The 23014-nt window shown below is 44.5% G+C and overlaps 1 protein-coding gene across 5 annotated transcripts in view; it reads right to left on the bottom strand.

The window, feature by feature from the left end:
- Nucleotides 1–21957, bottom strand: part of LOC136640595 (acylamino-acid-releasing enzyme-like) — an 82686-nt gene extending 60729 nt beyond the window's left edge. For all 5 annotated transcript variants that reach the window (XM_066615778.1, XM_066615779.1, XM_066615777.1 and 2 more), the window contains exons 1-16: nucleotides 21686–21957; nucleotides 17236–17362; nucleotides 16392–16479; nucleotides 14998–15073; nucleotides 14031–14170; nucleotides 11855–11992; nucleotides 11062–11153; nucleotides 9925–9965; nucleotides 8537–8658; nucleotides 7589–7649; nucleotides 7322–7416; nucleotides 4445–4496; nucleotides 2027–2115; nucleotides 1455–1593; nucleotides 489–575; nucleotides 38–118 (exon numbers count right to left, since the gene is read on the bottom strand). In XM_066615778.1, coding sequence (XP_066471875.1) covers nucleotides 38–118; nucleotides 489–575; nucleotides 1455–1593; nucleotides 2027–2115; nucleotides 4445–4496; nucleotides 7322–7416; nucleotides 7589–7649; nucleotides 8537–8658; nucleotides 9925–9965; nucleotides 11062–11153; nucleotides 11855–11992; nucleotides 14031–14170; nucleotides 14998–15073; nucleotides 16392–16479; nucleotides 17236–17362; nucleotides 21686–21920 — 1663 coding nt within the window. In that variant the 5' untranslated portion in view covers nucleotides 21921–21957. The remainder of the gene's footprint in view (nucleotides 1–37; nucleotides 119–488; nucleotides 576–1454; nucleotides 1594–2026; nucleotides 2116–4444; nucleotides 4497–7321; nucleotides 7417–7588; nucleotides 7650–8536; nucleotides 8659–9924; nucleotides 9966–11061; nucleotides 11154–11854; nucleotides 11993–14030; nucleotides 14171–14997; nucleotides 15074–16391; nucleotides 16480–17235; nucleotides 17363–21685) is intronic.
- Nucleotides 21958–23014: the final 1057 nt, after the last annotated feature.

Raw genomic sequence — 23014 nt, 5'->3', positions numbered from 1 at the left:
GGGGGGAAGGGTACATTCAAAGTTGTGTATTACTCACCCATAAGCACAGCAAAACCCAACTTGCAGAAACACGCCATAGTTGGACGCCAACAGGCATCGAAGACTGCATGTGGACCACCTGAAAACAGAATGGCAGCTGCACAGAGAAGTGCCACAGTCTCTCCTATTCTGGAAAATAACTCTGAGAAGCCAAAGCACTACAACTCTATCATGTACACCTTTATCACTAGCTGAAATGGGCTTAGGAGAAAAGAGGAAGCCAGATCATGGGCTGATACTTGTGACAGTACCCCCTGAAGAGCAAAAAAAAAGGGGAGGGGCCTCTGATTTCAGACAATGTCCCCAACTAAAGAAAAAAGGGAAATGAAATTATGACCATCTTTGAAGGTATCCTAACAAAGATGAAAAAGAAGCTGGGAGGGCAGGATTAGCTGCCTGGCCATGAACTCAGAGGGTGTTCAGGCAACAGAGAGCTGGGTCTGACTCACCATGTGGAGAAACTACAAGGGGAAAGGCCCTTCCTCTGTGTTTACTTCCTTGTGGTCTCAGCAACAGAGCTTCAAACGTCTGTTCAGCTGCAAGAAAGGTCATAGGTTAGTTGCAGACCACTAACCTCCAACCTCTGCTGCTCTGGAGAAGCCAGAGAACGAGGGGTCTGCATGCAGCCCGCCTCTTCCTCGCTAGAAACAGCCTTTCTGCTGAAATCAGGGTCTCTAGCAACAGAAGAAGCCCTTAAGACTTTATTTTATATGCAAGGCCAGTCAAAGAGATTTTGCTCCTGAGGAGGGAAATCCCAATCCATCTATTTTTGTAAAAGAATACAATACCACATCAAAACACTGAAAAAATAGCTTCACAAAATCTCTGCTGGAGTTGGTTGATGCATCTGTCTGGTGGGAGATCCTGCTCCAATTTTGTTCCAGAAGAAATCAGAGCTGGTTGCACATCAACCACCAGCAGCCTAAATGCTTCTCTACTTGTAATAGCACCAGCAGGGTAACAAGACCTCCCAAACCTATCCTAAATTAGGATATCAGTTGAGGGAAGCCACAAACGATCAACCGTGATCCTTCCTATTTGACCTCTACAACCTGAGCATCATTGTGAAAGTGGGCCAAGAATCCAGGCCCAGCAAATTCTTACAATTTCACTCCTAACACCCACTCTCATAATTCATATGATCTAGTACTTGACTAGAACTTGATGTATTTATCTACCATTTCTATGCCAGGATCAGACTCTTCTTTAGTCACATATCAAGCAGGCAGCTTTCCAGTTCTGTAGCCAACACTGCCCCTATAAGCCAGACAGTGTGCCAGTCTTTATCATGCTAGAAGCTGAACCATGTGCTATCACAGTCAAACCAATGAACTACAACACAGGCAGTAAATTCCATCCAAAAAGCCAAGCCAGTCATGTCGTTGGATGATATTTCTATGTTCCTGCCCCCTTACTGTATGGGATGCTCTCCTGAGTCACAGGCACCTGCACGGTAAGGATTTTCCATTTTACGTCTGTCAGTACAGAGGTTTCCTCCACATTCATCCACTGCAGTTCCAGCTCACTCCCTGCAGGGGGAAGCACACCTACCTTCTACAAAGCAGACAGAATATGCTATTACAAGAAGCATTAGATGTAACTTCTGGTTCGCTTTATGCTCAAGCATTTTTTGGAAAGGTTTATATCTATTGAAAACCAGAACATCATTTGCTCACTGGCATGTTGCTCTGGGTCATTTACAAGCCTTAGTTCTGAAGATCAAGTTACTTCAATGGGCTCTGGATTTGGGGTTTTCATTTCTTTCTGATTGTTATGTGCCGCTTTTGACTGGTTTTGCATTGGTCACTGCATAAACCAATACAACAAGTCATATTAAGGAAATATCTAAAGTTTCTATTTTTTTTCTGCCAATCTTCCTAAAATTTTTACCATGATGATATTCAAAAACATGAAATGGTGGTCTGAAGTGCACATGTGCATACCCACACCCATCCCTCCACACTGAGCTACAAAGGAAGTTTCTTACCAGGTTTGGTGGGCAATTAGGAGATGAACAGCTCACCACCAGCAGATCTTGCTCAACCCCCAGAAGAGTCCAGCTACCTTCTGCTGTGCCTAGGGTGGAACACAGAGAACACTACTGAGGATCTAACCTGGACTATCAGTGAATGTGTAACCCAACAGGTGAAAAGGCCCCATTCAAAGATCACTGCACAAGTCCAGTCTGTATTTGATGGTTAGGGCAAAAAGGCAGTGGGGAAAGGGTTGGCTGGGGTGGGGAATGAATAATAGTCATGCCATGGTTTGCTTCTCTAGAAAAAATACATACTGGAATGTACTCTAGTCCAGGAGAGACAAACAATCTTTTAAAAAATGAGATGAAATAAAGACTTAATAAAGCAAAGGTTCACAAAAGTGGGGGGGGGGGAGCAGTACCTGGCACTGTTTTGTCTGAAGGCCTGATGAGCAGCTCCAGGACTGGAGTAATACAGTGAAGTGATAATGACACATATACTCAGTATATAAAGCCCTGACCAATAACTGACTGGGAATCACATTTAAATGTAACAAGTAATGAAGGACCTGCAATGTTGGCTCCTCCACCCTGGTGGAGATCCATGAGAATTAAGGCACAGGTGAAAGGTTCTAATAACCCCTTCCTCCGCAGACTGAACAGCAAAGAAGCCTTTGTCAGAGTTTTCAGAAGCTTTGTCAGAGCTTTGTCCAAACACTTATGTTGCTTTGTCTTGGCTTCCCTATATATCTGGGGGAAGGGTGGTCTGTCAGACCCCTGATATAGGCTGCTCATACTGGAGAGGAGGGAGTTAAAGATCCATTTGCTTGGGTCTTTGACATGTCTCAATTTTTATAGGAGAAAGTGTCTAATACACAAGTAGCCATCTCTTGGATAAGGGGGCTAGACTAGGGGTCAGATGGAAAGCCTCTGAGCAACTAGCTGCTTGTTCTTAGTCATTCATTTTTTAAGCAATCACAAAATGGTAAGGAGGAGTTGCGTATCACTATCATATTAGGAAATATCACCAGTTGTCTGTATTGCTTGCATGACGGTATTCCCCACCACAGCTGCAACAGTAAAGGATATGTTTATCTGAGAGAAGAATCATATCATTCCAGTTACAAATGATAGCTTATCCAGTGCAGGGTAGGTGTAATATCCAGACAAACAGAAGCATAATCTGAATGACTTCATGAAACAAATGGATAAAACTACAAATGTATTGTACAAGAATCTACCCACAAAGGCCTAAAGGGATGAATTCCATTTTTTCAAAAGCAAGAAGGAGAGAGTACACAACTGTTCAAAAGTCTTGCTGATCTCACTGAGATCATGTCTTCACATTGAGACATGATGCAAGTTACAGGACAGCTGGGGTTCTAGAAGAGTATGCACTTACTGTAGCAACATATGTGCTGAGAATTGTAGTGGTCTAAAACCTGCATTCCAGCTTTATTTGCCTAGGAAGGGGTCCCGCCATGGGGCGGGGCACTGGATCTGGCATGATTAGAATCTGGGTGACAACAAGACTTGTCAGTTGAGGATGCTGTAAAGCTGAGGTTCTTAATGTTTTGTGCCTCATGCACTCCCAGGAGAATTTAAAACTGCTCACACACCCCCAAATAAAATAAAATAAATAATTTTATTGCAATTATTATTTTCCTGAAATTGCTTTGAACAGGTATGGCATAAAGTAGAACTTCAAAAACCAATGTTATATTTTAATCATAGAAAAAAAGTGTTTACTTCACAGACTGTGAAGACATCAAAAAAACTTGCAAGAAATACCAATTAGAAGACTGCTACCATCTCCCCTCAATCAGAAGGTTAATTTGAAGAGAAACTTTTTATAAAGTCAGATACATACCATCTGCATTTGTCTTGCATTCATTTGAACCCAAGCCTTTGTATTGATGACAATATTGAAAATTCAGACTCACATGTACATATAACCAGCGCTACTGACAGTTTAAGAGATATTTCCAATAGTTATTTGTCAATATTGATGAAAAGCCAAACACAATAAGTACTTTGACTAATAAGGAAATATATTATTGACTTTTGTTGATCTATTAGCAGTTGAGGCCAAGTTCAAATAATCTTTTAAAAAGTCTTTGCGTAGACAAAAAAGGCTTTTTTTTGTTTATACAGGGAGTACAAGCACACTGTGTAATGGAACCTCTGGCTGATTGCAGTTTAGGTTTGAAGACTAAATCAATGAAGTCACTTCTGGCCACGAGATCACTTCCAGGTTAATGACATCACTTCGGTGGGCCCTGACAGACTGTCATTCTAAAAAGTGGGTCCCAGTGCTAAAAAGTTTGAGAACCACTGGTCTATAGGAAACTTTCAAATTACTATGTCTGAAAGAGGTCTAAATGAAAACAGTAAAACTCCTGTAGTCTATCAAGTAAGATTTGATTGTACCTGCTGTAATAGACCTCACACTTCTCCGTCTGGTATCCACAACTAACAGCTCCTAAAAAGATGGTAAAGGAGTATTAGGATTGAGGAAGTAGCTGTTGAGGTACAGGAATTCATTCTGAACCAGTATTAGGAGAAAGTACATCTTGCATTCTCCACCCTCACCGCAGATTTGGGTCTAGAGAGCCATCGTTCATAGGAAAGGACAAACCCAGATTCAAACTCTTGTTAAGCTATGAAGTGCACTGGGCAAGCCACTGTTTCTCACTGTCATCTGACTTGTGGATTGCCACATGGCTCAAATGCTGCCTTTGGAGGAAGGGTGGAATACAGAAATAAATAAAATACACTCATTCATTTAGAGATGGTTAGAGATGTCAATGTTACTGAGCCGTTGGGGAACAGCAATCATGCTGCGATCCGTTTTGACATGGACGTTGGGGGAAGAATACTGGGCAAATCTCTCACAAAAACCCTTGACTTCCGACAGGCGGACTTCCATCAACTGAGGAGGCTGGTTAGAAGGAGGTTGAAAAGGAAGGTAAAAAGAATCCAGAGTGCATGGAAGCTGCTTAAAACAACAGTAATAGAGGCCCAGCAGAGGTGTACACCACAAAGAAAGAAGGGCTCGACTAAGTCCAGGAGGGTGCCCGCATGGCTAACCAGCCAATTTAGAGAGGTTGTAAAGGGCAAGGAAGCTTCCTTCTGTAAATGGAAGTCTTGCCCTAATGAGGAGAATAAAAAGGAACATAAACTGTGGCAAAAGAAATGTAAGGTGATACGGGAGGCCAAGAGAGACTATGAGGTACACATGGCCAGCAACATTAAGAAGAAGAATAAAAACTTCTTCAGGTATGTTAGAAGCAGGAAACCCGCCAGAGAAGCGGATGGCCCTCTGGATGGTGAGGGAGGAAAAGGGAAGATAAAAGGAGACTTAGAGATGGCAGAGAAATTAAATGAGTTCTTTGCATCTGCCTTCACGGCAGAAGACCTCAGGCAGATACCACTGCCCGAACAGCCCCTCTTGACCAAGGAATTAAGTCAGATAGAGGTTAAAAGAGAAGATGTTTCAAACTTCATTGATAAATTAAAGATCAATAAGTCACTGGGCCTGGATGGCATCCATCCAAGAGTTATTAAGGAATTGAAGAATGAAGTTGCTGATCTCTTGACTAAAATATGCAACTTGTCCCTCAAAACAGCCACGGTGCCAGAGGATTGGAGGATAGCAAATGTCACACCGATCTTTAAAAAGGGAAGGAGGGGGGACCCGGGAAACTATAGGCCGGTCAGCCTAATATCTATACCGGGTAAGATGGTGGAATGCCTCATCAAAGATAGAATCTCAAAACACATAGATGAACAAGCCTTGCTGAGGAAGAATCAGCATGGCTTCTGTAAGGGTAAGTCTTGCCTCACAAACTTTATAGAATTCTTTGAAAAGGTCAACAGGCATGGGGATATGGGAGAACCTGTGGACATTATATATCTGGACTTTCAGAAGGCGTTCAACACGGTCCCTCACCAAAGGCTACTAAAAATCTCCACAGTCAGGGAATTAGAGGGCAGGTCCTCTCCTGGATTGAGACCTGGTTGAAGACCAGGAAACAAAGAGTTGGTGTCAATGGGCAATTTTCACAATGGAGAGAAGTGAAAAGCAGTGTGCCCCAAGGATCTGTCCTGGGACTCGTGCTTTTCATCCTCTTCATAAATGACCTGGAGACAGGGTTGAGCAGTGAGGTGGCTAAGTTTGCAGACAACACCAAACTTCTCTGACTAGTGAAGATCAGAAGTGACTGTGAGGAGCTCCAGAAGGATCTCTCCAAACTGGCAGAATGGGCAGCAAAATGGCAGATGCGTTTCAATGTAAGTAAGTGTAAAGTCATTCACATTGGGGCAAAAAATCAAAACTTCACATACAGGCTAAGGGGTTCTGAGCTGACTGTGACAGATCAGGAGAGAGATCTTAGGATGGTGGTGGACAGGTCGATGAAAGTGTCGACCCAATGTGCGGAGGCAGTGAAGAAGGCTAATTCTATGCTTGGGATCATTAGAAAAGGTATTGAGAACAAAACGGCTAATATAATGCCATTGTACAAATGGATAGTAAGGCCACACCTGGAGTCCAGTTCTGGTCGCCACATCTCAAAAATGACATAGTGGAAATGGAAAAGGTGCAAAAGAGAGCGACTGAGGTGATTACTGGGCTGGGGCACCTTCCTTATGAGGAAAGGCTATGGCGTTTGGGCCTCTTCAGCCTAGAAAAGAGACGCCTGAGGGGGGACATGATCGAGACATACAAAATTATGCATGGGAAGGATAAAGTGGATAGAGAGATGCTCTTTACACTCTCAAATAACACCAGAACCAGGGGACATCCACTAAAACTGAGTGTTGGGAGAGTTAGGACAGACAAAAGAAAATATTTATTTACTCAGCATGTTGTTGGTCTGTGGAACTCCTTGCACAGCATGTGGTGACGGCATCTGGCCTGGATGCCTTTAAAAGGGGATTGGAAAAGTTTCTGGAGGAAAAATCCATTACGAGTTACAAGCCATGATGTGCCTGTGCAACCTCCTGATTTTAGAAATGGGCTATGTCAGAATCCCAGATGCAAGGGAGGGCACCAGAATGAGGTCTCTTGTTATCTGGTGTGCTCCCTGGGGCATTTGGTGGGCAGTTGTGAGACACAGGAAGCTGGACTAGATGGGCCTATGGCCTGATCCAGTGGGGCTGTTCTTATGTTGTTATTTCTTGAAGGGTAAGTCCTCTGCACCTCATATACCAGGACATCTTGCTGCACCCTTCTCTTTGGTTTCATTCCTATCACATCATTTTCCAACATCCCTGAGGATCTGCAATCATTCTGTTTCAACATACCTTCTTACTTCTCTGAGGAGTGTTCAGTAGGATTCTATAGTTGTCATCAGCCCAACAAAGCAGGGGCAGTGCTCCTGAATAAATCCCAAAAAAACCTCAAAAGGAGAAGAAAGACCCAATGGAGTCAGATATAGCTCAAGCAAAACAAAGTTTCAAGTAAAACAAAGTTTCAGGTAAAATGTAGGACAGAGGGAGCAAATGCATTGTGTACTAGACAAAGTTAATACCTGAAGCTTTGCATCTGCAGTCTCTGAAGTTCAAACTTACCAGTTGTAGCAGTCCTGATCACATCTATCACTGTGGATGAGAGCTTTGTTTGCCAGTTGAGCTGGATAGAAGAGCAGATCAAATAGACACACAATTTGGAAGGCACACAAGTTGAGAATAGAAAGGATGAGCCTTCAAGCTACTACTCCACTTTATCCCGTGGATGAAGTTACTCAGCATTTTTCCAGCAATTGACTCCAAGCTAATCTCCCTTCCAGCCATCAAGTCGTTCTAAACTCTAGAAAACGGTTATAATTTGGTAGACAGGATTTAGTACAATTTACTTTAACTTTTATCTTCAAATAATAAAATCTTGAAGAACTTAGCTTTTCCTTGAGGGAAGATACCATAGCTCAGAATTCAATTCCTAGCATCTTCAGTCCTGTCTGAAAGTCTAGAGAGCCACTGCCAATTAGTGTTGACAATACTGAGTTGGATAGATCAATACGGGAGGAGGGCCATATCTACAGATCAGTTATCTGCGGATTGGGTCCATGTCTCCCCACGTGCACCCACTCTGGAGGGCTTCCCTGGGCCTCCCAATTTATTAGGCATGAAAAATGTCACTTTTGGTTTCTCCATGAAACCAGAAGTTGTGTTATTTCTTCTGCCGAGCTCAGTCTGAGCTCAGGTGTTCCTGGCCTCTGCTGAGCTCAGAAGCCCCTCCAGAGGTGAGGGCTCACCTCCGGAGGGAGGGCGGCCCCTGGACCATGGAGGTGGGCATTCACGGTTTCAACTATCTGTGGGGGATTCCGGAATGGAAACCCTGCAGATAAGGGGACATGCCTGTAGTTTATTTCTTTATAAGGCATTTTCATACGTTCATGTATTCTCTAAATACTTCTGCTGCTGCTTCCTAATTTCTGATTCCATGGTTTCTGCAAGACTGGCACATTTTCAAAGTCTCTAATTTCCAGTGCAGATCTTGATGAGGAATCCTATACTCACCATTTTCAGCTTGAGGCACTGGGAATGAGGCCCAAATACTGGGCCTTCCAGGTATACCAGGTGGGTCCCATCAGGACTGAGCCGGGGACAGGAGACAGCTTGGTGGTCTGAGGAAAGCAGTTCTGTAAGAATAGCCACAGAATAGAATCTGGGAGTACAGTTCTGGCTAAATGGAGTTACAGATATGAGAATCATGAGACAGCCTCTTTCAATCTCCAAAAAGCAGTTGGCCAAAAGCTCCCAAGTGATAAAATTATCAGAATGCGAATGGCTTGTAACTGATCATCTAAATTCACCTTCGGTCCCCACAAGACACACTCTCTAGAGCAGGGATCTCAAACTCATACAGAGGGCTGAAGTTCATGGTGCCTTCTGAGGGCCAGAAGTTACATCATTAAGTAGATGATGGCCAGAGATAAGCACTTTGTTCTCACATAGAAACTCATTAGCTGCAAGTAACGGAAGAGAAATATGAGAGAGCTCAATTACCATGCTGGGAGAAACCCATTATAAAGGGGTCCAGACAAGAGTTTAGTCCAGCATCCTGATTCCCATGGTGACCAACATCTGAAGTAATGCTTCAATGCAATCGTCTCCTCATAAATGTTCCGAAAATATTTCTTTACCCAGAGTGTAAATAATCTGTGGAATTCCTTGCCACAGGTCACAGTGATAGATTGCATCTGGCCTAGATGCCTTTCAAAGGGGATTGGACAGATTACTGGAAATAACATTCAACACAGGTTACAAGCCATGATAGGTATATATGACCACCTGGTTTTAGAAGTAAGCTACCTCAGAATGCCAGGTGCAAGGGAGGCACCAGGGAGGCAGGTTCTCTTGTGGTCTTGTGTGCTACCCGAGGCATCTGGTGGACCACTGTAAGATACAGGAGGCTGGACTAGATGGACTTTGGCCTAATCCAGTGGGGCTGTTCTTATGTAACTGGGTGTTCCGGCACTATAAAGCACCAAACTGAGAAAAACTAATTATCAGAAGTAGGCCTTGCCAGGCTGCAGCGTCTCACAGAGGGCGAGGCTCCTCTGACTTTCACAAACTGCACAGGAAAGAGAATTTAGCAGGCACAGATGCTCTTACTCCTCAAATATTAAAACAGAAAAAGTGGTCCCTGAAAAAATTCTCGGTTTGGAGCAAGTGTTAAAGGCAGAATATTTTGGACCTATATTTGAATATAACTTTCCTAATGCAACAAACACCTTGTGGCAGGATCAGAATGCCAGGAGATCCAGTCCAGGCTTCATATAGCTGAGGTCACTGGGGCTGACCAGGAAGATACAGGTGTGCCATCACCAAGGGTGACTCTGAAAGGAATGCCACTACATGAAGGGACAAGTGATAGAATGAAGGCAGCCTCTATAAAGACTTACCACAGCTACTTCTAGAGAGGTCCAAGAGAAACAGGGCTGATCTATGACAAGGAGAAGGAAATGGTGAAAAGTCTACAAAAGGAAACTTGGCTTGTACCTCCAGCCATGCTCCACGCCAGACCTAGCACTACTGAAGCCACCTGATGCAGCTTGCATCGGGGTGGGTAGTGGGAAGACTGACAGATTTGGGTGCCCTTCACCCCAGGCCTGCTGGTGCCTCCTTCCAGCCCACCGCAGACATGAGCCACTGATCTGCTTCCCGCTCACTCGAATGAAAAGTGGGCAATCTTCTTCTTTAATGTCCTTTGTTGAGCAGTATTCTCAAACCCAGAACTATGAGAATACAGGCCTTATTTACAGGGACTGTGTAAACGAAGGAGTTCCTTTGTCTGCATGGTTCCTTTAAATAAAACTGGAAGCCTCGCATTTCCTAGTTTCAGAAAACCATGCAATGGAACTTGACCATTGCACAGAATCGTGCCACAGAACAGTAAGGTGCTTCCTTTCCCCTCAATCTCCAGAGCGCTGCAGCAGACATGGCAGCGATGTTGACTGGCATGCCATCCCTGCGTCCTAGGAACCATTTTACTGTGAGTCCAAATAGTCATGTTCTGCAAGACATGTGAAATTCAGAATCCAGAGGGCTGTTACTTGCTTCTCTTCACCGACCCCATACTGTTTTTGGAACTTCTCAAAGTGAATTATTTATATTCATATAAATGTATTATAATTCAATGTATCCTATTGATAAATATTTATCTGTTAAGAACCCACCTTAGTGAAGTTAAGGAAACTCTTGGAGGATTACAAGGAAAGGTTGGACTGGCACCTGTCAAGGATCCACTGGGCACAGGCTATCCCAACTTAAGGAGGGCAAAGGTGTAACTGGACTAGACCCACTGAGTTCCTACCAAATCTCTGATTCTCACTTCCACAACTGTGAACTTAAGCAACAATAAACGATCAAACTGACTGATCACATGAATCTCAACACTTAGCCTTTTATTCTTCTCATCCTTTCTGGGAACTGAGCAAAAAGGGCACTGTGATTTTCTGGATTTGCTCTGTGCCTGGTTCAGTTGCAGGCAAACAGAGAGCAAGATCAGTATGCTTTTTCACACTCATGGGCAAACCTACCTTCTGTTGGAGCAAGCACTCAATCCAAGTCTGAAGGGCTCATGCCACCAGCCAACAAATACTATACTCTTATCATCTGGGGACCACAGGGCCTGGCCAGGGAAGTAAAAACACAGTATTGGCCAGCAGCATCTGGGTGTGTGATGTATGATCTTCGCAAGTGCCCTGCAGAACATCATTGGAGTTGCTTGTTCCATTTCTCAGTAGTGATCAACTTCAAACCCCCCCCCCAATTGGGACCTGCTCTAACTCTGATATCTGAGCTAGTAACTCCCCAAGGACTGTTTCCCCCTAATACAGACAGAAGAAATTTGCCATGGCATGGCATTTGTCATGGAAAAATAGGAGTGCACTTATAGTGAAATCTTAGGCATGTCTACTAAAAAATAAGTCCCACTGAATTCAATGGGACTTACTCCTAGGTAAGAGCATACAGGTTTGCAGCTTTAGTTTCCAATTTCCAATTCAGACCAATGCTAAATCCCAATTCAAAGTCCAAGGGTCACAAAGAGGAATTCTGGACTCACAAAGGGTATATAAAAAGTAGAGAGGAGAGCTGTTTTTGGAGCTTAGAACAGAAATTAGAACCCAAGGTCCCCTGACAGGGCCTTTTCTCACACTTCCCTCTGTAAGCAATCACAACCATTCAATAACTCAGGTCCAACAGAATCCAGTCAGAGTCCCCACCTCCACTCCCACCCAATCTCTTTAAACCCTGCTGCTTGCCAATACTCAGGAACGCTTGCGATCTGTCAGACTGCAGTGGCCCATTAATTTCCCATAGTGCACTAACCTGTCCAGGGGAGATGTACCCTGGGATGCCTTCTGGCACTGAAACTTCACCAGTTTTGATATTTAGCAGGCACAAGGCAGGGACGCTCTTATCACCCAGTGCTTCTCCCCAGTTCTCATAGGACACAGATCGCTTTCCCTAGGACAAACACAGAGGGAAACATACTGTGGGCAGTATTCCCTCTAAGCTGCATAAGCATGCAACTCAAACTGGAGCCCCGTGCAGTTTCCATCACAGTGTACCAGCTCAGGTGATGACATCTTTGCCAAGCATTCTGAAGTTGCCCCTGGGCAGCTCTGTGTGGGATCCATACCCTCCCTGTAGTGACTATGGTGAGTTCTAAATCACTATCTGAAGTTCTCTGAGAGACAGACACAGAGGCCTGAGTGGCACATGAAGGCTTTCTACACTCATCAGTTTGCTGCAGCCATCATGACAGCAGACTGAGCCTCAATCCCTTTATCGAATGACCTGCTTACACAAATGTGACTCTGTAGTCTAAAATCCCCCACTCCCCTTCTCGCTAGGACAGTGGTTGTATGTTGCGCAGCTGGTGCTCATTCACTTCTGCCAAGAAATCATGTTTGCCCACAGCCACAGGGAGAAAGTTCTGTGTCAGTGAATCAGCCCTGAATTAGGCTCTACCCTGTTCCTCATGATCCATGGAAAGAGGAGCCACACCTAAAGAAATGATAATTAAATAATTGAGAAAGAGAGGAATAGAAAAAAGTCTTAGAATAATTGAAGAAAATGTTTTAGAAATAAGTAATAACTATTTAAGATATGAGACTTAATATGTTTTTGCAGAACCAAGTAATTTAGATTTAGGACTCAATACTTGCTACATAACTTTCAATTGCTATGTTTATTTTGGTCTGTTTGTAGTATGTTTTAGAGTGTGCGATTATGTTATTGTATGTCCAGTTTTCTGAGTTTGTGTTTGTTAATTTTCGTTGTTTTAAGAAAGAAAGAAAGAAAGAAAGAAAGAAAGAAAGAAAGAAAGAAAGAAAGAAAGAAAGAAAGAAAGAAAGAAAGAAAGAAAGAAAGAAAGAAAGAAAGAAAGAAAGAAAGAAAGAAAGAAAGAAAGAAAGAAAGAAAGAAAGAAAGAAAGAAAGAAAGAAAGAAAGAAAGAAAGAAAGAAAGAAAGAAAGAAAGAAAGAAAGAAAGAAAGAAAGAAAGAAGCCATGCTTGAGGCCAATCACTTTTCCTGCATAGGCACATGGTGTAATCATAAGGGCGCAATCCTAACCCCTTATGTCAGTGCTTTCCAGTACTGACATAAGGGCAATGAAGCTCCGAGTTAAGGGAATAAATATTCCCTTACTTTGAGGAGGCCTCTGTGACACCCAACTGTAGGATGCAGCACATGTCCTATTGGTACCCCTATGCCAGTGCTGGAAAGCACTGACATAAGGGGTTGGGATTGCACCCTAAGTCTCTTATCTTTCTATGTTACTATAGGCAAGAGAATCTGGTACTGAAAACGAGTTCCTCAGCTCCAGAACCAATTTTAAGTGCCAAGGCAGAGTTCTCTGATGAAACAATGAGTGCCTTTCTAAGCATGTGTCTCTGAGCATTTACCTCACCACTAACTACAGTCTATCACCACCCATATGGAACATGGGAGAATAAGGAAGAGAGGAGATTGACTGCTCCCTAAACACTGAATGGGGGGCTTTGAGCAAGTCACTATCTTTAAACTCATTTAGTAAAATGTGAGTCGTTTCTTATCTTTAAACAGTTCCAATATGAGACACACAGGACAATAGGAGGCTGGTGTGTGCTGACTTTATATTTTACAGCTGTGCTTGGAACAGCAGCACAACATAAAGTTGCTTGGGAACTTGATCTAACAACTCTCCTAGTGTGCTTGCATAGAATCTAACCTCATAAATGGCATCTTATTTTGACAATGTGCCTCCTGAACTGAGAAAATAGTGTTCCAAAAACTTTGGGGGGGGGGGTATACTAGAACTTACAGATGTGGGCTGCTATTTTGGATGGCTTAATATTTTATGATTGTCTTGTTCACTTTAAGCAAATGGACCTGTTTTGCTTTGAAAAATGTTCTCAAGTATGTAGTTTTGGTATGCTCAACTGTTAAGATTAGCAAGATAAAAGACTGTAGCAAGTGCTGTACAATCAGTAATATGATACATCATACAGACAGAAATACCTTTCTTGCTTCATCTTGCTTTTCTCCTTCCTGGGTGGACCTGTCTCGAGGGAACAGTAGTTGCACTTTGGGGCATCTTCGCTCTGCAATGTATGCGATCTGTGTTTCTGAATGGGACCATGCCAAACACCCAAACTGCCCTGGTGGCAGAAGGACAGATAGGAAAATAAGCACACTCCTTAAGTTAAGCCATGCCAAAGTAGAATGGGAACTGAAAGGAGCAGGCAGTTACAAGGCTGCCCACAAAGCAAACATTCCCTTACCTTGAGGAGGCCTCTATAACCGCCCCCCCCCCCAACTGCAGGATGCAGAACATGCCCCATTGGCACAGCTATGTCAGAGCTGGAAAGCTGGTTTAGGATTTGGGCTTTACACTGTTTCTTTGGATTTAAATGTGAATGTGCCCTGAAATATTGTCACAGCCATGCAGTGGAGAAAGTAAATAGCCTGGAATGGCTATACTGTCTTGGAAATAAATTACAAGACAGCCCTGAGGCGCTAAAGAACCCTAATGTGGAAGCAGAATTCTCTGTGGTTATGCTAAGGTCACTTCAAAAACCATGACTCTGCTCCTCTGCACAGATACTCTATTTATGTTGATACCAAATACATTCTGTCATACAAATAATGTCGCTTGTACAGTACATCAGAATGTTTATTTTGACATATGGACACAAAGCAGCACACACAAAAAATCAGGCAAATTTGGTTCAGCAGATGGGCTGTCAATTTACATAAGAGAGTGATGCTCCAGAGGCACAGGCACTCTGATTCCATCTATTTGCACAAGGAAGGGGCAAACACATAGAATGGGAGTGCTAAACTCTTTTTGGACACTGGGGGAAGAAATTAGGAAGAAGGAGCTAAAGTGGCAGAAAGCAGAGATCAGCACATTGGATTAAGGCAGCATCAGTTGCTCTGCCTACAGAGAGTGACATGCAGCCAATGCCATCACCACTGCCCTTACCATCTGTGTACATTCTGCCATGTTTATCCAGCATGGTGAGGTTGACACTTCTCACCCTCCCACTGTTGCTCCAGACCTGCTGGGACACAGAAATCAGCACAGGGCAGGGCCCACCACTATGTTCCCAACCTGGGCAATCAACAGGCCTTCATACCACAGACCTGCAGTCCTCCCTGGTTCACTGTGATTACTGAAAATATAGGGGAGATAGCAAGAGCTGCAGGTGCACCAAGGAGGGGAGAGATGGCAAAACGGGGTGATAAGATGTGATTCTATTCCCTGTCAGGAGCTGAGTCCTTAGCACATCTTCTTGGGGGAGATAGTCAGTTACTGCAGGGTGAATCATGGGCCCCAGTAAAGTCACTGTGAAAGGACTGTTCCTGTAAGCCTGCGGACACTTTTAGTTCTTTCCACACATTAGCAGATTTCCTAGATCATAACTTCCTACTTTCTAAGGTGATGCTGCATGTATTGAACTTGAAAAGCGGTATATAAATACTGTTGTTATTATTATTATTATTATTATTATTATTATTATTATTATTATTATTATTGAACTTTTCCTTCCTCTTCATTCCCACTGAGTCTGAATCGTCGTCTTTCATGTTAAAGAAAAGTCAATTCCACGTTCTCTCCCTAAACCAGTGATTTTCAACCTTTTTTGTCTCACGACACACTGACAAGGGACTAAAATTGCCAAGGCACACCATCAGTTTTTTGACAATGGACAAGGCACACCATGCTGGTGGTGGGGGGGCTCACATCTCCCAATGGCCCTATTAATAAATGACCCTAGCCCAAACTCCTGCAGACCATTTGCGGAATACCAGTGTGCCATGGCACAGTGGTTGAAAATGGCTGCCTTAAGGAGCTTGCTGCAACTTTGGTTGGTTCTTCTCTAGCACACAAACCTGGTGTAATAATAGTATCCCTACTTATCTACATAAATCATTTCGGAGCACAATGCTTTGCAACATTATCCCTGCTATTTGGCATGGAAGGTTATTGCCTAATTCAGTGGTTCCCAAACTTTTTATAGCACTGGAACCCATTTTTTTAAGTGACATTATATCAGGACCCACCTAGGTTTACCAGATTTGAAAGAAGGAGATCTAGAAAGAAATGTTTTATATATTTAAAGAAATAACAACCAGAAAAAATACCCTCAAACATTTATCTCCCTATATTTACACATTCTTGCAAACTGCAGAAGCTGAGCTCTTTGTAGGGTGATTAGTAGTTATAGTATCTGATTTTTATCTGATCTTTCCATCACCCTTTGGCAACCCACCCAGAATCAGGTTGGGACCCACCAGTGGGTCCCAACCCACAGTTTGGGAATCATTGGCCTAATTACTATGCTCTTTCACCATCATTCACTCATGCCATTTTACCTCTAGCACCTCCTGTTTCTGATCCATTTCAAAGTGGTGGGCAAGAATAGCCTTGTGCCTCCTGGTTGGTGACACCCGCATCAGCAGTCTGTGACACAGGAGATAGAAAAGAACAGCATGAGCCTGCATAGAGAGGTGTTCTGTCAAAGAAACAGGGGGGACAAGGCCTAACCATTCATTGATTTATTTTACTATGTAGACCACTCTGTGAACTGCTCCTGTTGAAAAGTGGTATACAGGTAGAGCCTCCTTATTCGTGAGGGTTCTGTTCCTGGAACCCATGCAAATACTAGATTTCGCGTGAAACCAAGTCACGCAAAATTTGGGGTTCACCCAGCTCCAAACATCCGAAGCTGTTCTGAGGCCTCAAAAGGGCCCTCCAGAAGGGCACATCCAGTTTTCTGGCAAAAAGAGCCTCAGAAAGGCCACTGGGAGCCTCTGGAGGGCTCAGGTGGGGCCAAGTCTGGCTCCACGCAGATCCTGGGGATGCGTTGAGCCAGATGCATGGATAGAAATTCCGCAAATGAAGAGGCTTCACCTGTATAAATGTTCTTCTTCTTCTTCTTCTTCTTCTTCATCATCATCCTTTCCACATTCTTTGGGTAAAAACTTTCAACCCACAAAGGGACTACAACTGAGAGAATGTTTTAGGAAAAAACACAATGCCAACTACCAGCATGCTACCAGACTTCCCAAACTCATGACTCAGGATACGTATCAAAGCTTGTCATCCATACTATAGCTTATATTATTTCTTGCACCAGATTAGGGTCACTCTAAGCCTGGCTTGGCCTGCATGGGGTTGGGGTTAGGGTTATGCTGGGGCAATGGGTGTTCTACATACTGATTTCTGATCTCAGCTGGCATGCCAAAAGGAGTGACTGAGACAACTGCTTTGCCATCACAGTGCAGGATGTACTGACGGCTGAAGTGTAGTTGCTGACAGTGCTCCAGATCAGATTGGTGCCACTCTGCAGGAGAGAAAGAAGGTTAGGTGAGAAAACTCATGCTGATGAGGTTACTGAGTCAAGAATCACCTCACCTGCAAGAACTACCGTATCTAAAATTGATTGATTCTATGGTGAAAATATGGGGGAGAAGCAAAGTCCAGGGAGCAATAAAGACAGAAAAATCCAATTCTAATCTGAGATTCTAAATACCATGAAGAAGTTCAGAAACATATCCTCACTTTACAGCTACAAGGAGACAGAGCACCTGATATGGAAAGAAAGGATTTAATTAGCATAACACTTTCTGCCAGAGTTAATTATGTGGGAGATAATGATGTTTGAGATAGCTATGCTTGTTCTACATTTAGCAAGTGTGCAGCATATCAGAACTGAAACAGCGAGCAAGCAGCATGAATAAGGCTGTCTCTCTAAACGCTTTTGGAGACCTTGATTTCAAGATGTACGTTTCCTTATCATTTAGCCCTTATATTTTTATACTTAAAACTAACATTTACTTAATTATTACACAAGTACAGCTGCCACCTTCTTGCATGACTGTAACTGTGCATAGGATAACAATAGAATGGATGCTTTTGAATTACGGTGTTGTTGGAGAAGACTTTTGAGAGTCCCCTGGATTGCAATGAGATCAAATCAGTCAATCCGACAGGAAATCAACCCTGACTGTTCACTGGAAGAACAGATGCTAAAGCTGAAGCTTAAATACTTTGGTCATCTCATGAGAAGGGAGGACTGAATTTAGAAAAGACCCTGATGCTGGGGAACATTGAAGGCAAAAGGAGAAGGGGATGGCAAAGGATGAGATGGTTAGATAGTGTCACGGAGGCAATGAACATGAATTTGGACAAACTCCAGAAGTTAGTGGTGGATGGGGGCCCGACTGTGCTGTGGTCCATGAGGAGTCAGACATGACTTAACAGCAACAACAACAAATAGGTTAACAATCTGATATCAAAGGTTGCTTCTACTCTAGAGGCCTTTAGTACTGTCGAGGCAATGCTTTCCCACAGCTAGCTGGAAGAGGAACTATAACAGAAGTAGTTGCTGACAGTGCTCCAGATCAGAGTGGTGCCACTCTGCAGGAGAGGAAGACGGTTAGGTGAACTATTACAGTACTACATTATCCAACACCACCCTTCTCCAGGGTCACAAGCCTCCTCTAATGCTTACACACAAATAAATTCTATTCAACAATGGTCCTGGCAACTTCAATTAAAAGTTTAATGCTTGAAGGTTCAAACCACTTTATTGCTCCCTGTTGAACACAGATGGAGGGGGGTGGGTGAATCTTCTGTTGATTTGCCTTGAACAGCCTCTCTGAACTCCCATGAGAGGCTTCCTCTCATTTTTGCTTTCCATTTCTAAAGCTACAAAAAAAATGAAACAAAAATTGTAATAAAGAGAGGAAAGCAGTAATTAATGCCTCTGCTTTCCCTTGGGAACATAGGATGCTGCCCTAAACCAAGTCAGATAATTGTATCATCTAGCTCAGCTTCTGCCAGTGACTCTCTCAGGATTTCAGACAGGGGTCTTTCCCAGCCCTACCTGCAATCAGAAATTGACACTGAAATAATTCAAAGGGCAATCAGTCACTAAGTGCAACCACAGGAAGCCATAAAATGAGCAGGACCTGCAACTATACAACATTTTAATTAAAATCACACCAGCCCTTAAAACCTGTACCAGCACTTTTCTTGTCCACAATGGATAGGATGATGCAAAAAACACCCTGAATTAATACAGGGCTAAAGACTTGAGCAGCTATTTCAGAGCCATTTCTCCTGCAGCATACCCTGCAATAAAATAAGTTGCCACAAAACACACTAAATTCAATACCACATCATAGCAGCATAAACAGGAGATTCAGCACTATTCTTTATCTCTGGTTTTTAATATACTGTACTGTATATGCAAGTTTCTTTACCAAACAGGAGAGGGCAGCTATTCACCTTTTGATTTCAGCATATGTGATAATTGTTTTTCTTTTTATAAATTACCTCTATTCTAAGGGATGGAATGTAACTGCAAACTTGAGATGTACGGGCTGTAAGGGTGTTGTTCTTACACAGTGTAGTCAGCTATTTGCAGTGCGTATAATGATAACACGTGCAAACGTTTGCAAGACTGGGCCAACTTCAGTCGCATTCCACTAACACAAGGCCCCGTGAGAGTTAAGTTGTTAAAAGGGAAGCCTATTTTCTGCCCTAGTTCCTCAAATACCAGCTGCAGATGAAGTACTGGCCAGGGCCAATCATCTAATGTACTCATCTGCTGTTAAGTACAAAATCTTTGGTTAACTAATTTCTGTAGCACAAGCACATGCTGTTGAAATTTTGATGGAAGGTTATTACAGCTCCATATTCAACAAGTTCTGGTTTGAGATCTGTTGTTTAACCTCTGAGATGCCCCAAACAGGGGGGCTTCCATACTAATATTCGTGTTTAAAATAAGTAATTGAGGGCCCAATCCTATCCAATTTTCCAGCACCAGTGCAGCCGCAATGCAGCTCCAAGGTAAGGGAACAAATGTTCCCATACCTCAAGGAGGCCTGTGACTGGTGCCCCACCACAAGATGCAATGCATTGGCACAGTTGCACCGGCACTGGAAAATTGGATAGGATTGGGCCCTGAGTAAGCACAAGCCAATTTGACAACTAAAATAAAAATGAAAAAATCAACCTTTTTTGCATGAACCACAGGTGTACACATTTTGTCCCTTTTGTGTATATGCCAAGTTGAGCAGAAATGGCTTAAACAAAAAGAGACATATATGGCGCAATCCTAACCAATTTTCCAGCACCGAGGTAAGGACAACGCAACTCCAAGGTAAGGGTATAAACATTGCCTTACCTTGAGGAGGCCTCCATGACTGCCCCCCCCAACTGCTGGATGCAGCACATGTCCCACTAGCACAACTGTGCCAGTGTTGGAAAGTTAGGATTGCACCCATAATCGTGCATGTAATCTTACATATACCACATTTGCTGTCATAAGGTTCCAATCCTATCCAACTTTCCAGTGACAATGCAGCCATGCCAATGTGGTGTGTGCTGCACCCTGAGGTGAAGGGTAGTCACAGAGGCCTCCTTGAGGCAGTGGAATGTTTGTTCCCTTACCTTGGGGCTGCACTGTGGCTGCATCTGCACTGGAAATTTTGTTAGGATGGGGACCTTCATTTCTCAAAACATTTTCCTTTGGCAGAATTGGCTTCATTCAATCATCAGTGTGGGCACTCGGTTATGGCCAGTAAGTTAAATGATGCACCACAGCTAGATTTCTAAGCATTCAGTTTATTAGTCTAGGGCAGGGGTGCCCAAACCCCGGCCCTGGGGCCACTTGTGGCCCTCAAGGCCTCTCAATGCGGCCCTCAGGGAGCCCCCAGTCTCCAATGAGCCTCTGGCCCTCCAGAGATTTGTTGGAGCCCACACTGGCCCGATGCAACTGCTCTTAGTGTAAGGGTGACTGTTTGACCGCTCGCGTGAGCTGTGGGATGAGGGCTCCCTCCATGGCTTGTTGTTTCACGTCTGTGATGCAGCAGCGGCAGCAAAGGCCAGCCTTGCTTTGTGCAAGGCCTTTTATAGGCCTTGAGCTATTGCAAGACCATTCATTCCTATAAGTTCATTGTTAATATATTCATTTATGTAAACTTATGTAAATTTATTCAAATTTAAAATGTAAATTAATTCCTTTTTTCTCCTTACCCCCGACACAGTGTCAATGATGTGGCCCTCCTGCCAAAAACTTTGGACACCCCTGCTCTAGGGGCAGTGTTCTTCAACCTGTGGGATGTGATCCCAAAGGAGTCACAAGACCTCATTTGGGAGTTGTGGCAACCTTTCAAAGCCCCAGCTTACAAGAACAGGAGTGGCTCAAGCTCAGTCCTCCTTATGTTACACAATTATCCATATTCTTCCCTAATCTAAGGCAGTGCTTGCAATGCTCTCAGCAGACAGTGACACAAGAGCTAGGGGAAATGGAGCGGGCAGTGACTGAGCAGGGGGTGAGAGGATTGGGTCCTGGGACAGGAGCGGGTTCTGCGGTGGGTCCCCAGTCTCCTAGTTTATTTATTGAGATTGCGGCATGAAAAAGGTTGAAGACCCTGGGCAGCAGCTGCCTGTTCCTCAGTGCCTCCTTGTGCCACCCTGGGGCACAACGTGGTGTGCAGGGGGCAAAGCAGGCCCTTTAGCTTACAAGAGGGAGCCTGTTTCTGGTTCGCACAAGGAGGCACCGCGGCCTTCAGAAAGGGCAGCGCGAGGGGAAAGACACCCCCAGGCCTTCCCCCTGGGTCCCCGCAAGCCGGGCTAGCCCTACCCCGGGGCTCACCCGCGTAGAGGGGCAGGCACTCGGCGCCGCAGCAGGCAGCCAGTGCGACTCCCACGCTGGCGCAGGCGACGGCGGGGAACTGGCCCACCTCCCGGTACGCGGCACTGAGGCGGTCCGCAGCGCCCGGCAGCTGGAAGAGAGAAGCGGGTTGCTTTCCAGGGCGGCCCAGAGAGGGCCTCTCCCGCTCGCCCCCCAGGCCCACCTCCTCGCTTCCCGGCCGCAGCGCCCCAGCCATGACCCCCGCGGCAGGCGTCCGGCTCCCGGGCTGCTCAAGCTCCAGCCGGCCGGGCGCGGAAAGGGCAGGCGCAGCTCTCCAGCCCGGGAGCAGCCCCGCAGCTGTCTGTCAGTCAGTCCTGCCCCTCCGGGCGCTGCAGCTCCTCCCCTGGCCCCGCTCGCCCCTTTCTTGGACAAGACAAGACCCCGCTCCTGTGCGTGTCCTCTTATAGGCAGTGGGGTTTACTCCCAGGTAAGTGTGCATAGGGTTGGAGCCTGGGAGCCCACGCCTATGCATGTCTACTCCGGAGTCCCATTAAAGTCAATGGGACTTACTCCCAGGAAAGTGTGGATAGGATTGGGCTGTGATTTTGCGAACTGTAAGCCCAATCTTATGCATGTCTACTCCGCAGTAAGTCCCATTGTAGTTAAGGGACTTACTCCCAGAAGTGTGCATAGGATTGGAGACTGGTGCAGTGATCCTATGGACACATCAGTCACCTTCACTAACTCAGACCCTTAGGGCCCAATCCTATGCATGTCTACGCAGCAGTAAGCCCCATTATAGTTAAGGGGTTTACTCCCAGGAAAGCATGGATAGGATTGGAGCCTGACAGTTAATCCTGAGTCTGCTGTTTGGTCACGCAGCCCACACTGGCTATTAAACTAACCAGAATACTGTATCTATCATTATGGGGGGGGGGGGTATGCACACCTGCCATCAAATAACTATCTGGGGGCTCTGCATGCAGGGCCCATGAGAAAGAGGTGCAGGGGGGTAAACTGTACCCAGGCCCACGGTCAAGGGGGGGGCCAAGAACCAGAGGCCCAAAGATTTCCTGGGATCTCAGAAAATGGTTGCGTCAATCATGCAAAAACTGGCATTCACATTTTGTGCATAAGCCTACATGGTTTTACATACCGTAATTCATAGAAATTATGATCCAGTGAAGGGAAGGGGCCCAAGAGAAACTTTTGCCCCCTGAAAAAAATCCCCCCAGAGTCTAGTGTCAAGAAAATCCTGCACTGTCTGCAGGAGCCTGGCCAAAAAGGAGAACTGAGCGAATGCATCAGAAACAGCTTTGTTAACAGCAAATGCCAACTATTCAATCCTAT

The sequence above is a fragment of the Tiliqua scincoides genome, chromosome 2 (genome assembly GCF_035046505.1).
Source record: "Tiliqua scincoides isolate rTilSci1 chromosome 2, rTilSci1.hap2, whole genome shotgun sequence".
Classification (NCBI taxonomy): Eukaryota; Metazoa; Chordata; class Lepidosauria; order Squamata; family Scincidae; genus Tiliqua; species Tiliqua scincoides.
This window is presented reverse-complemented; position numbering and strand designations above follow the sequence as displayed.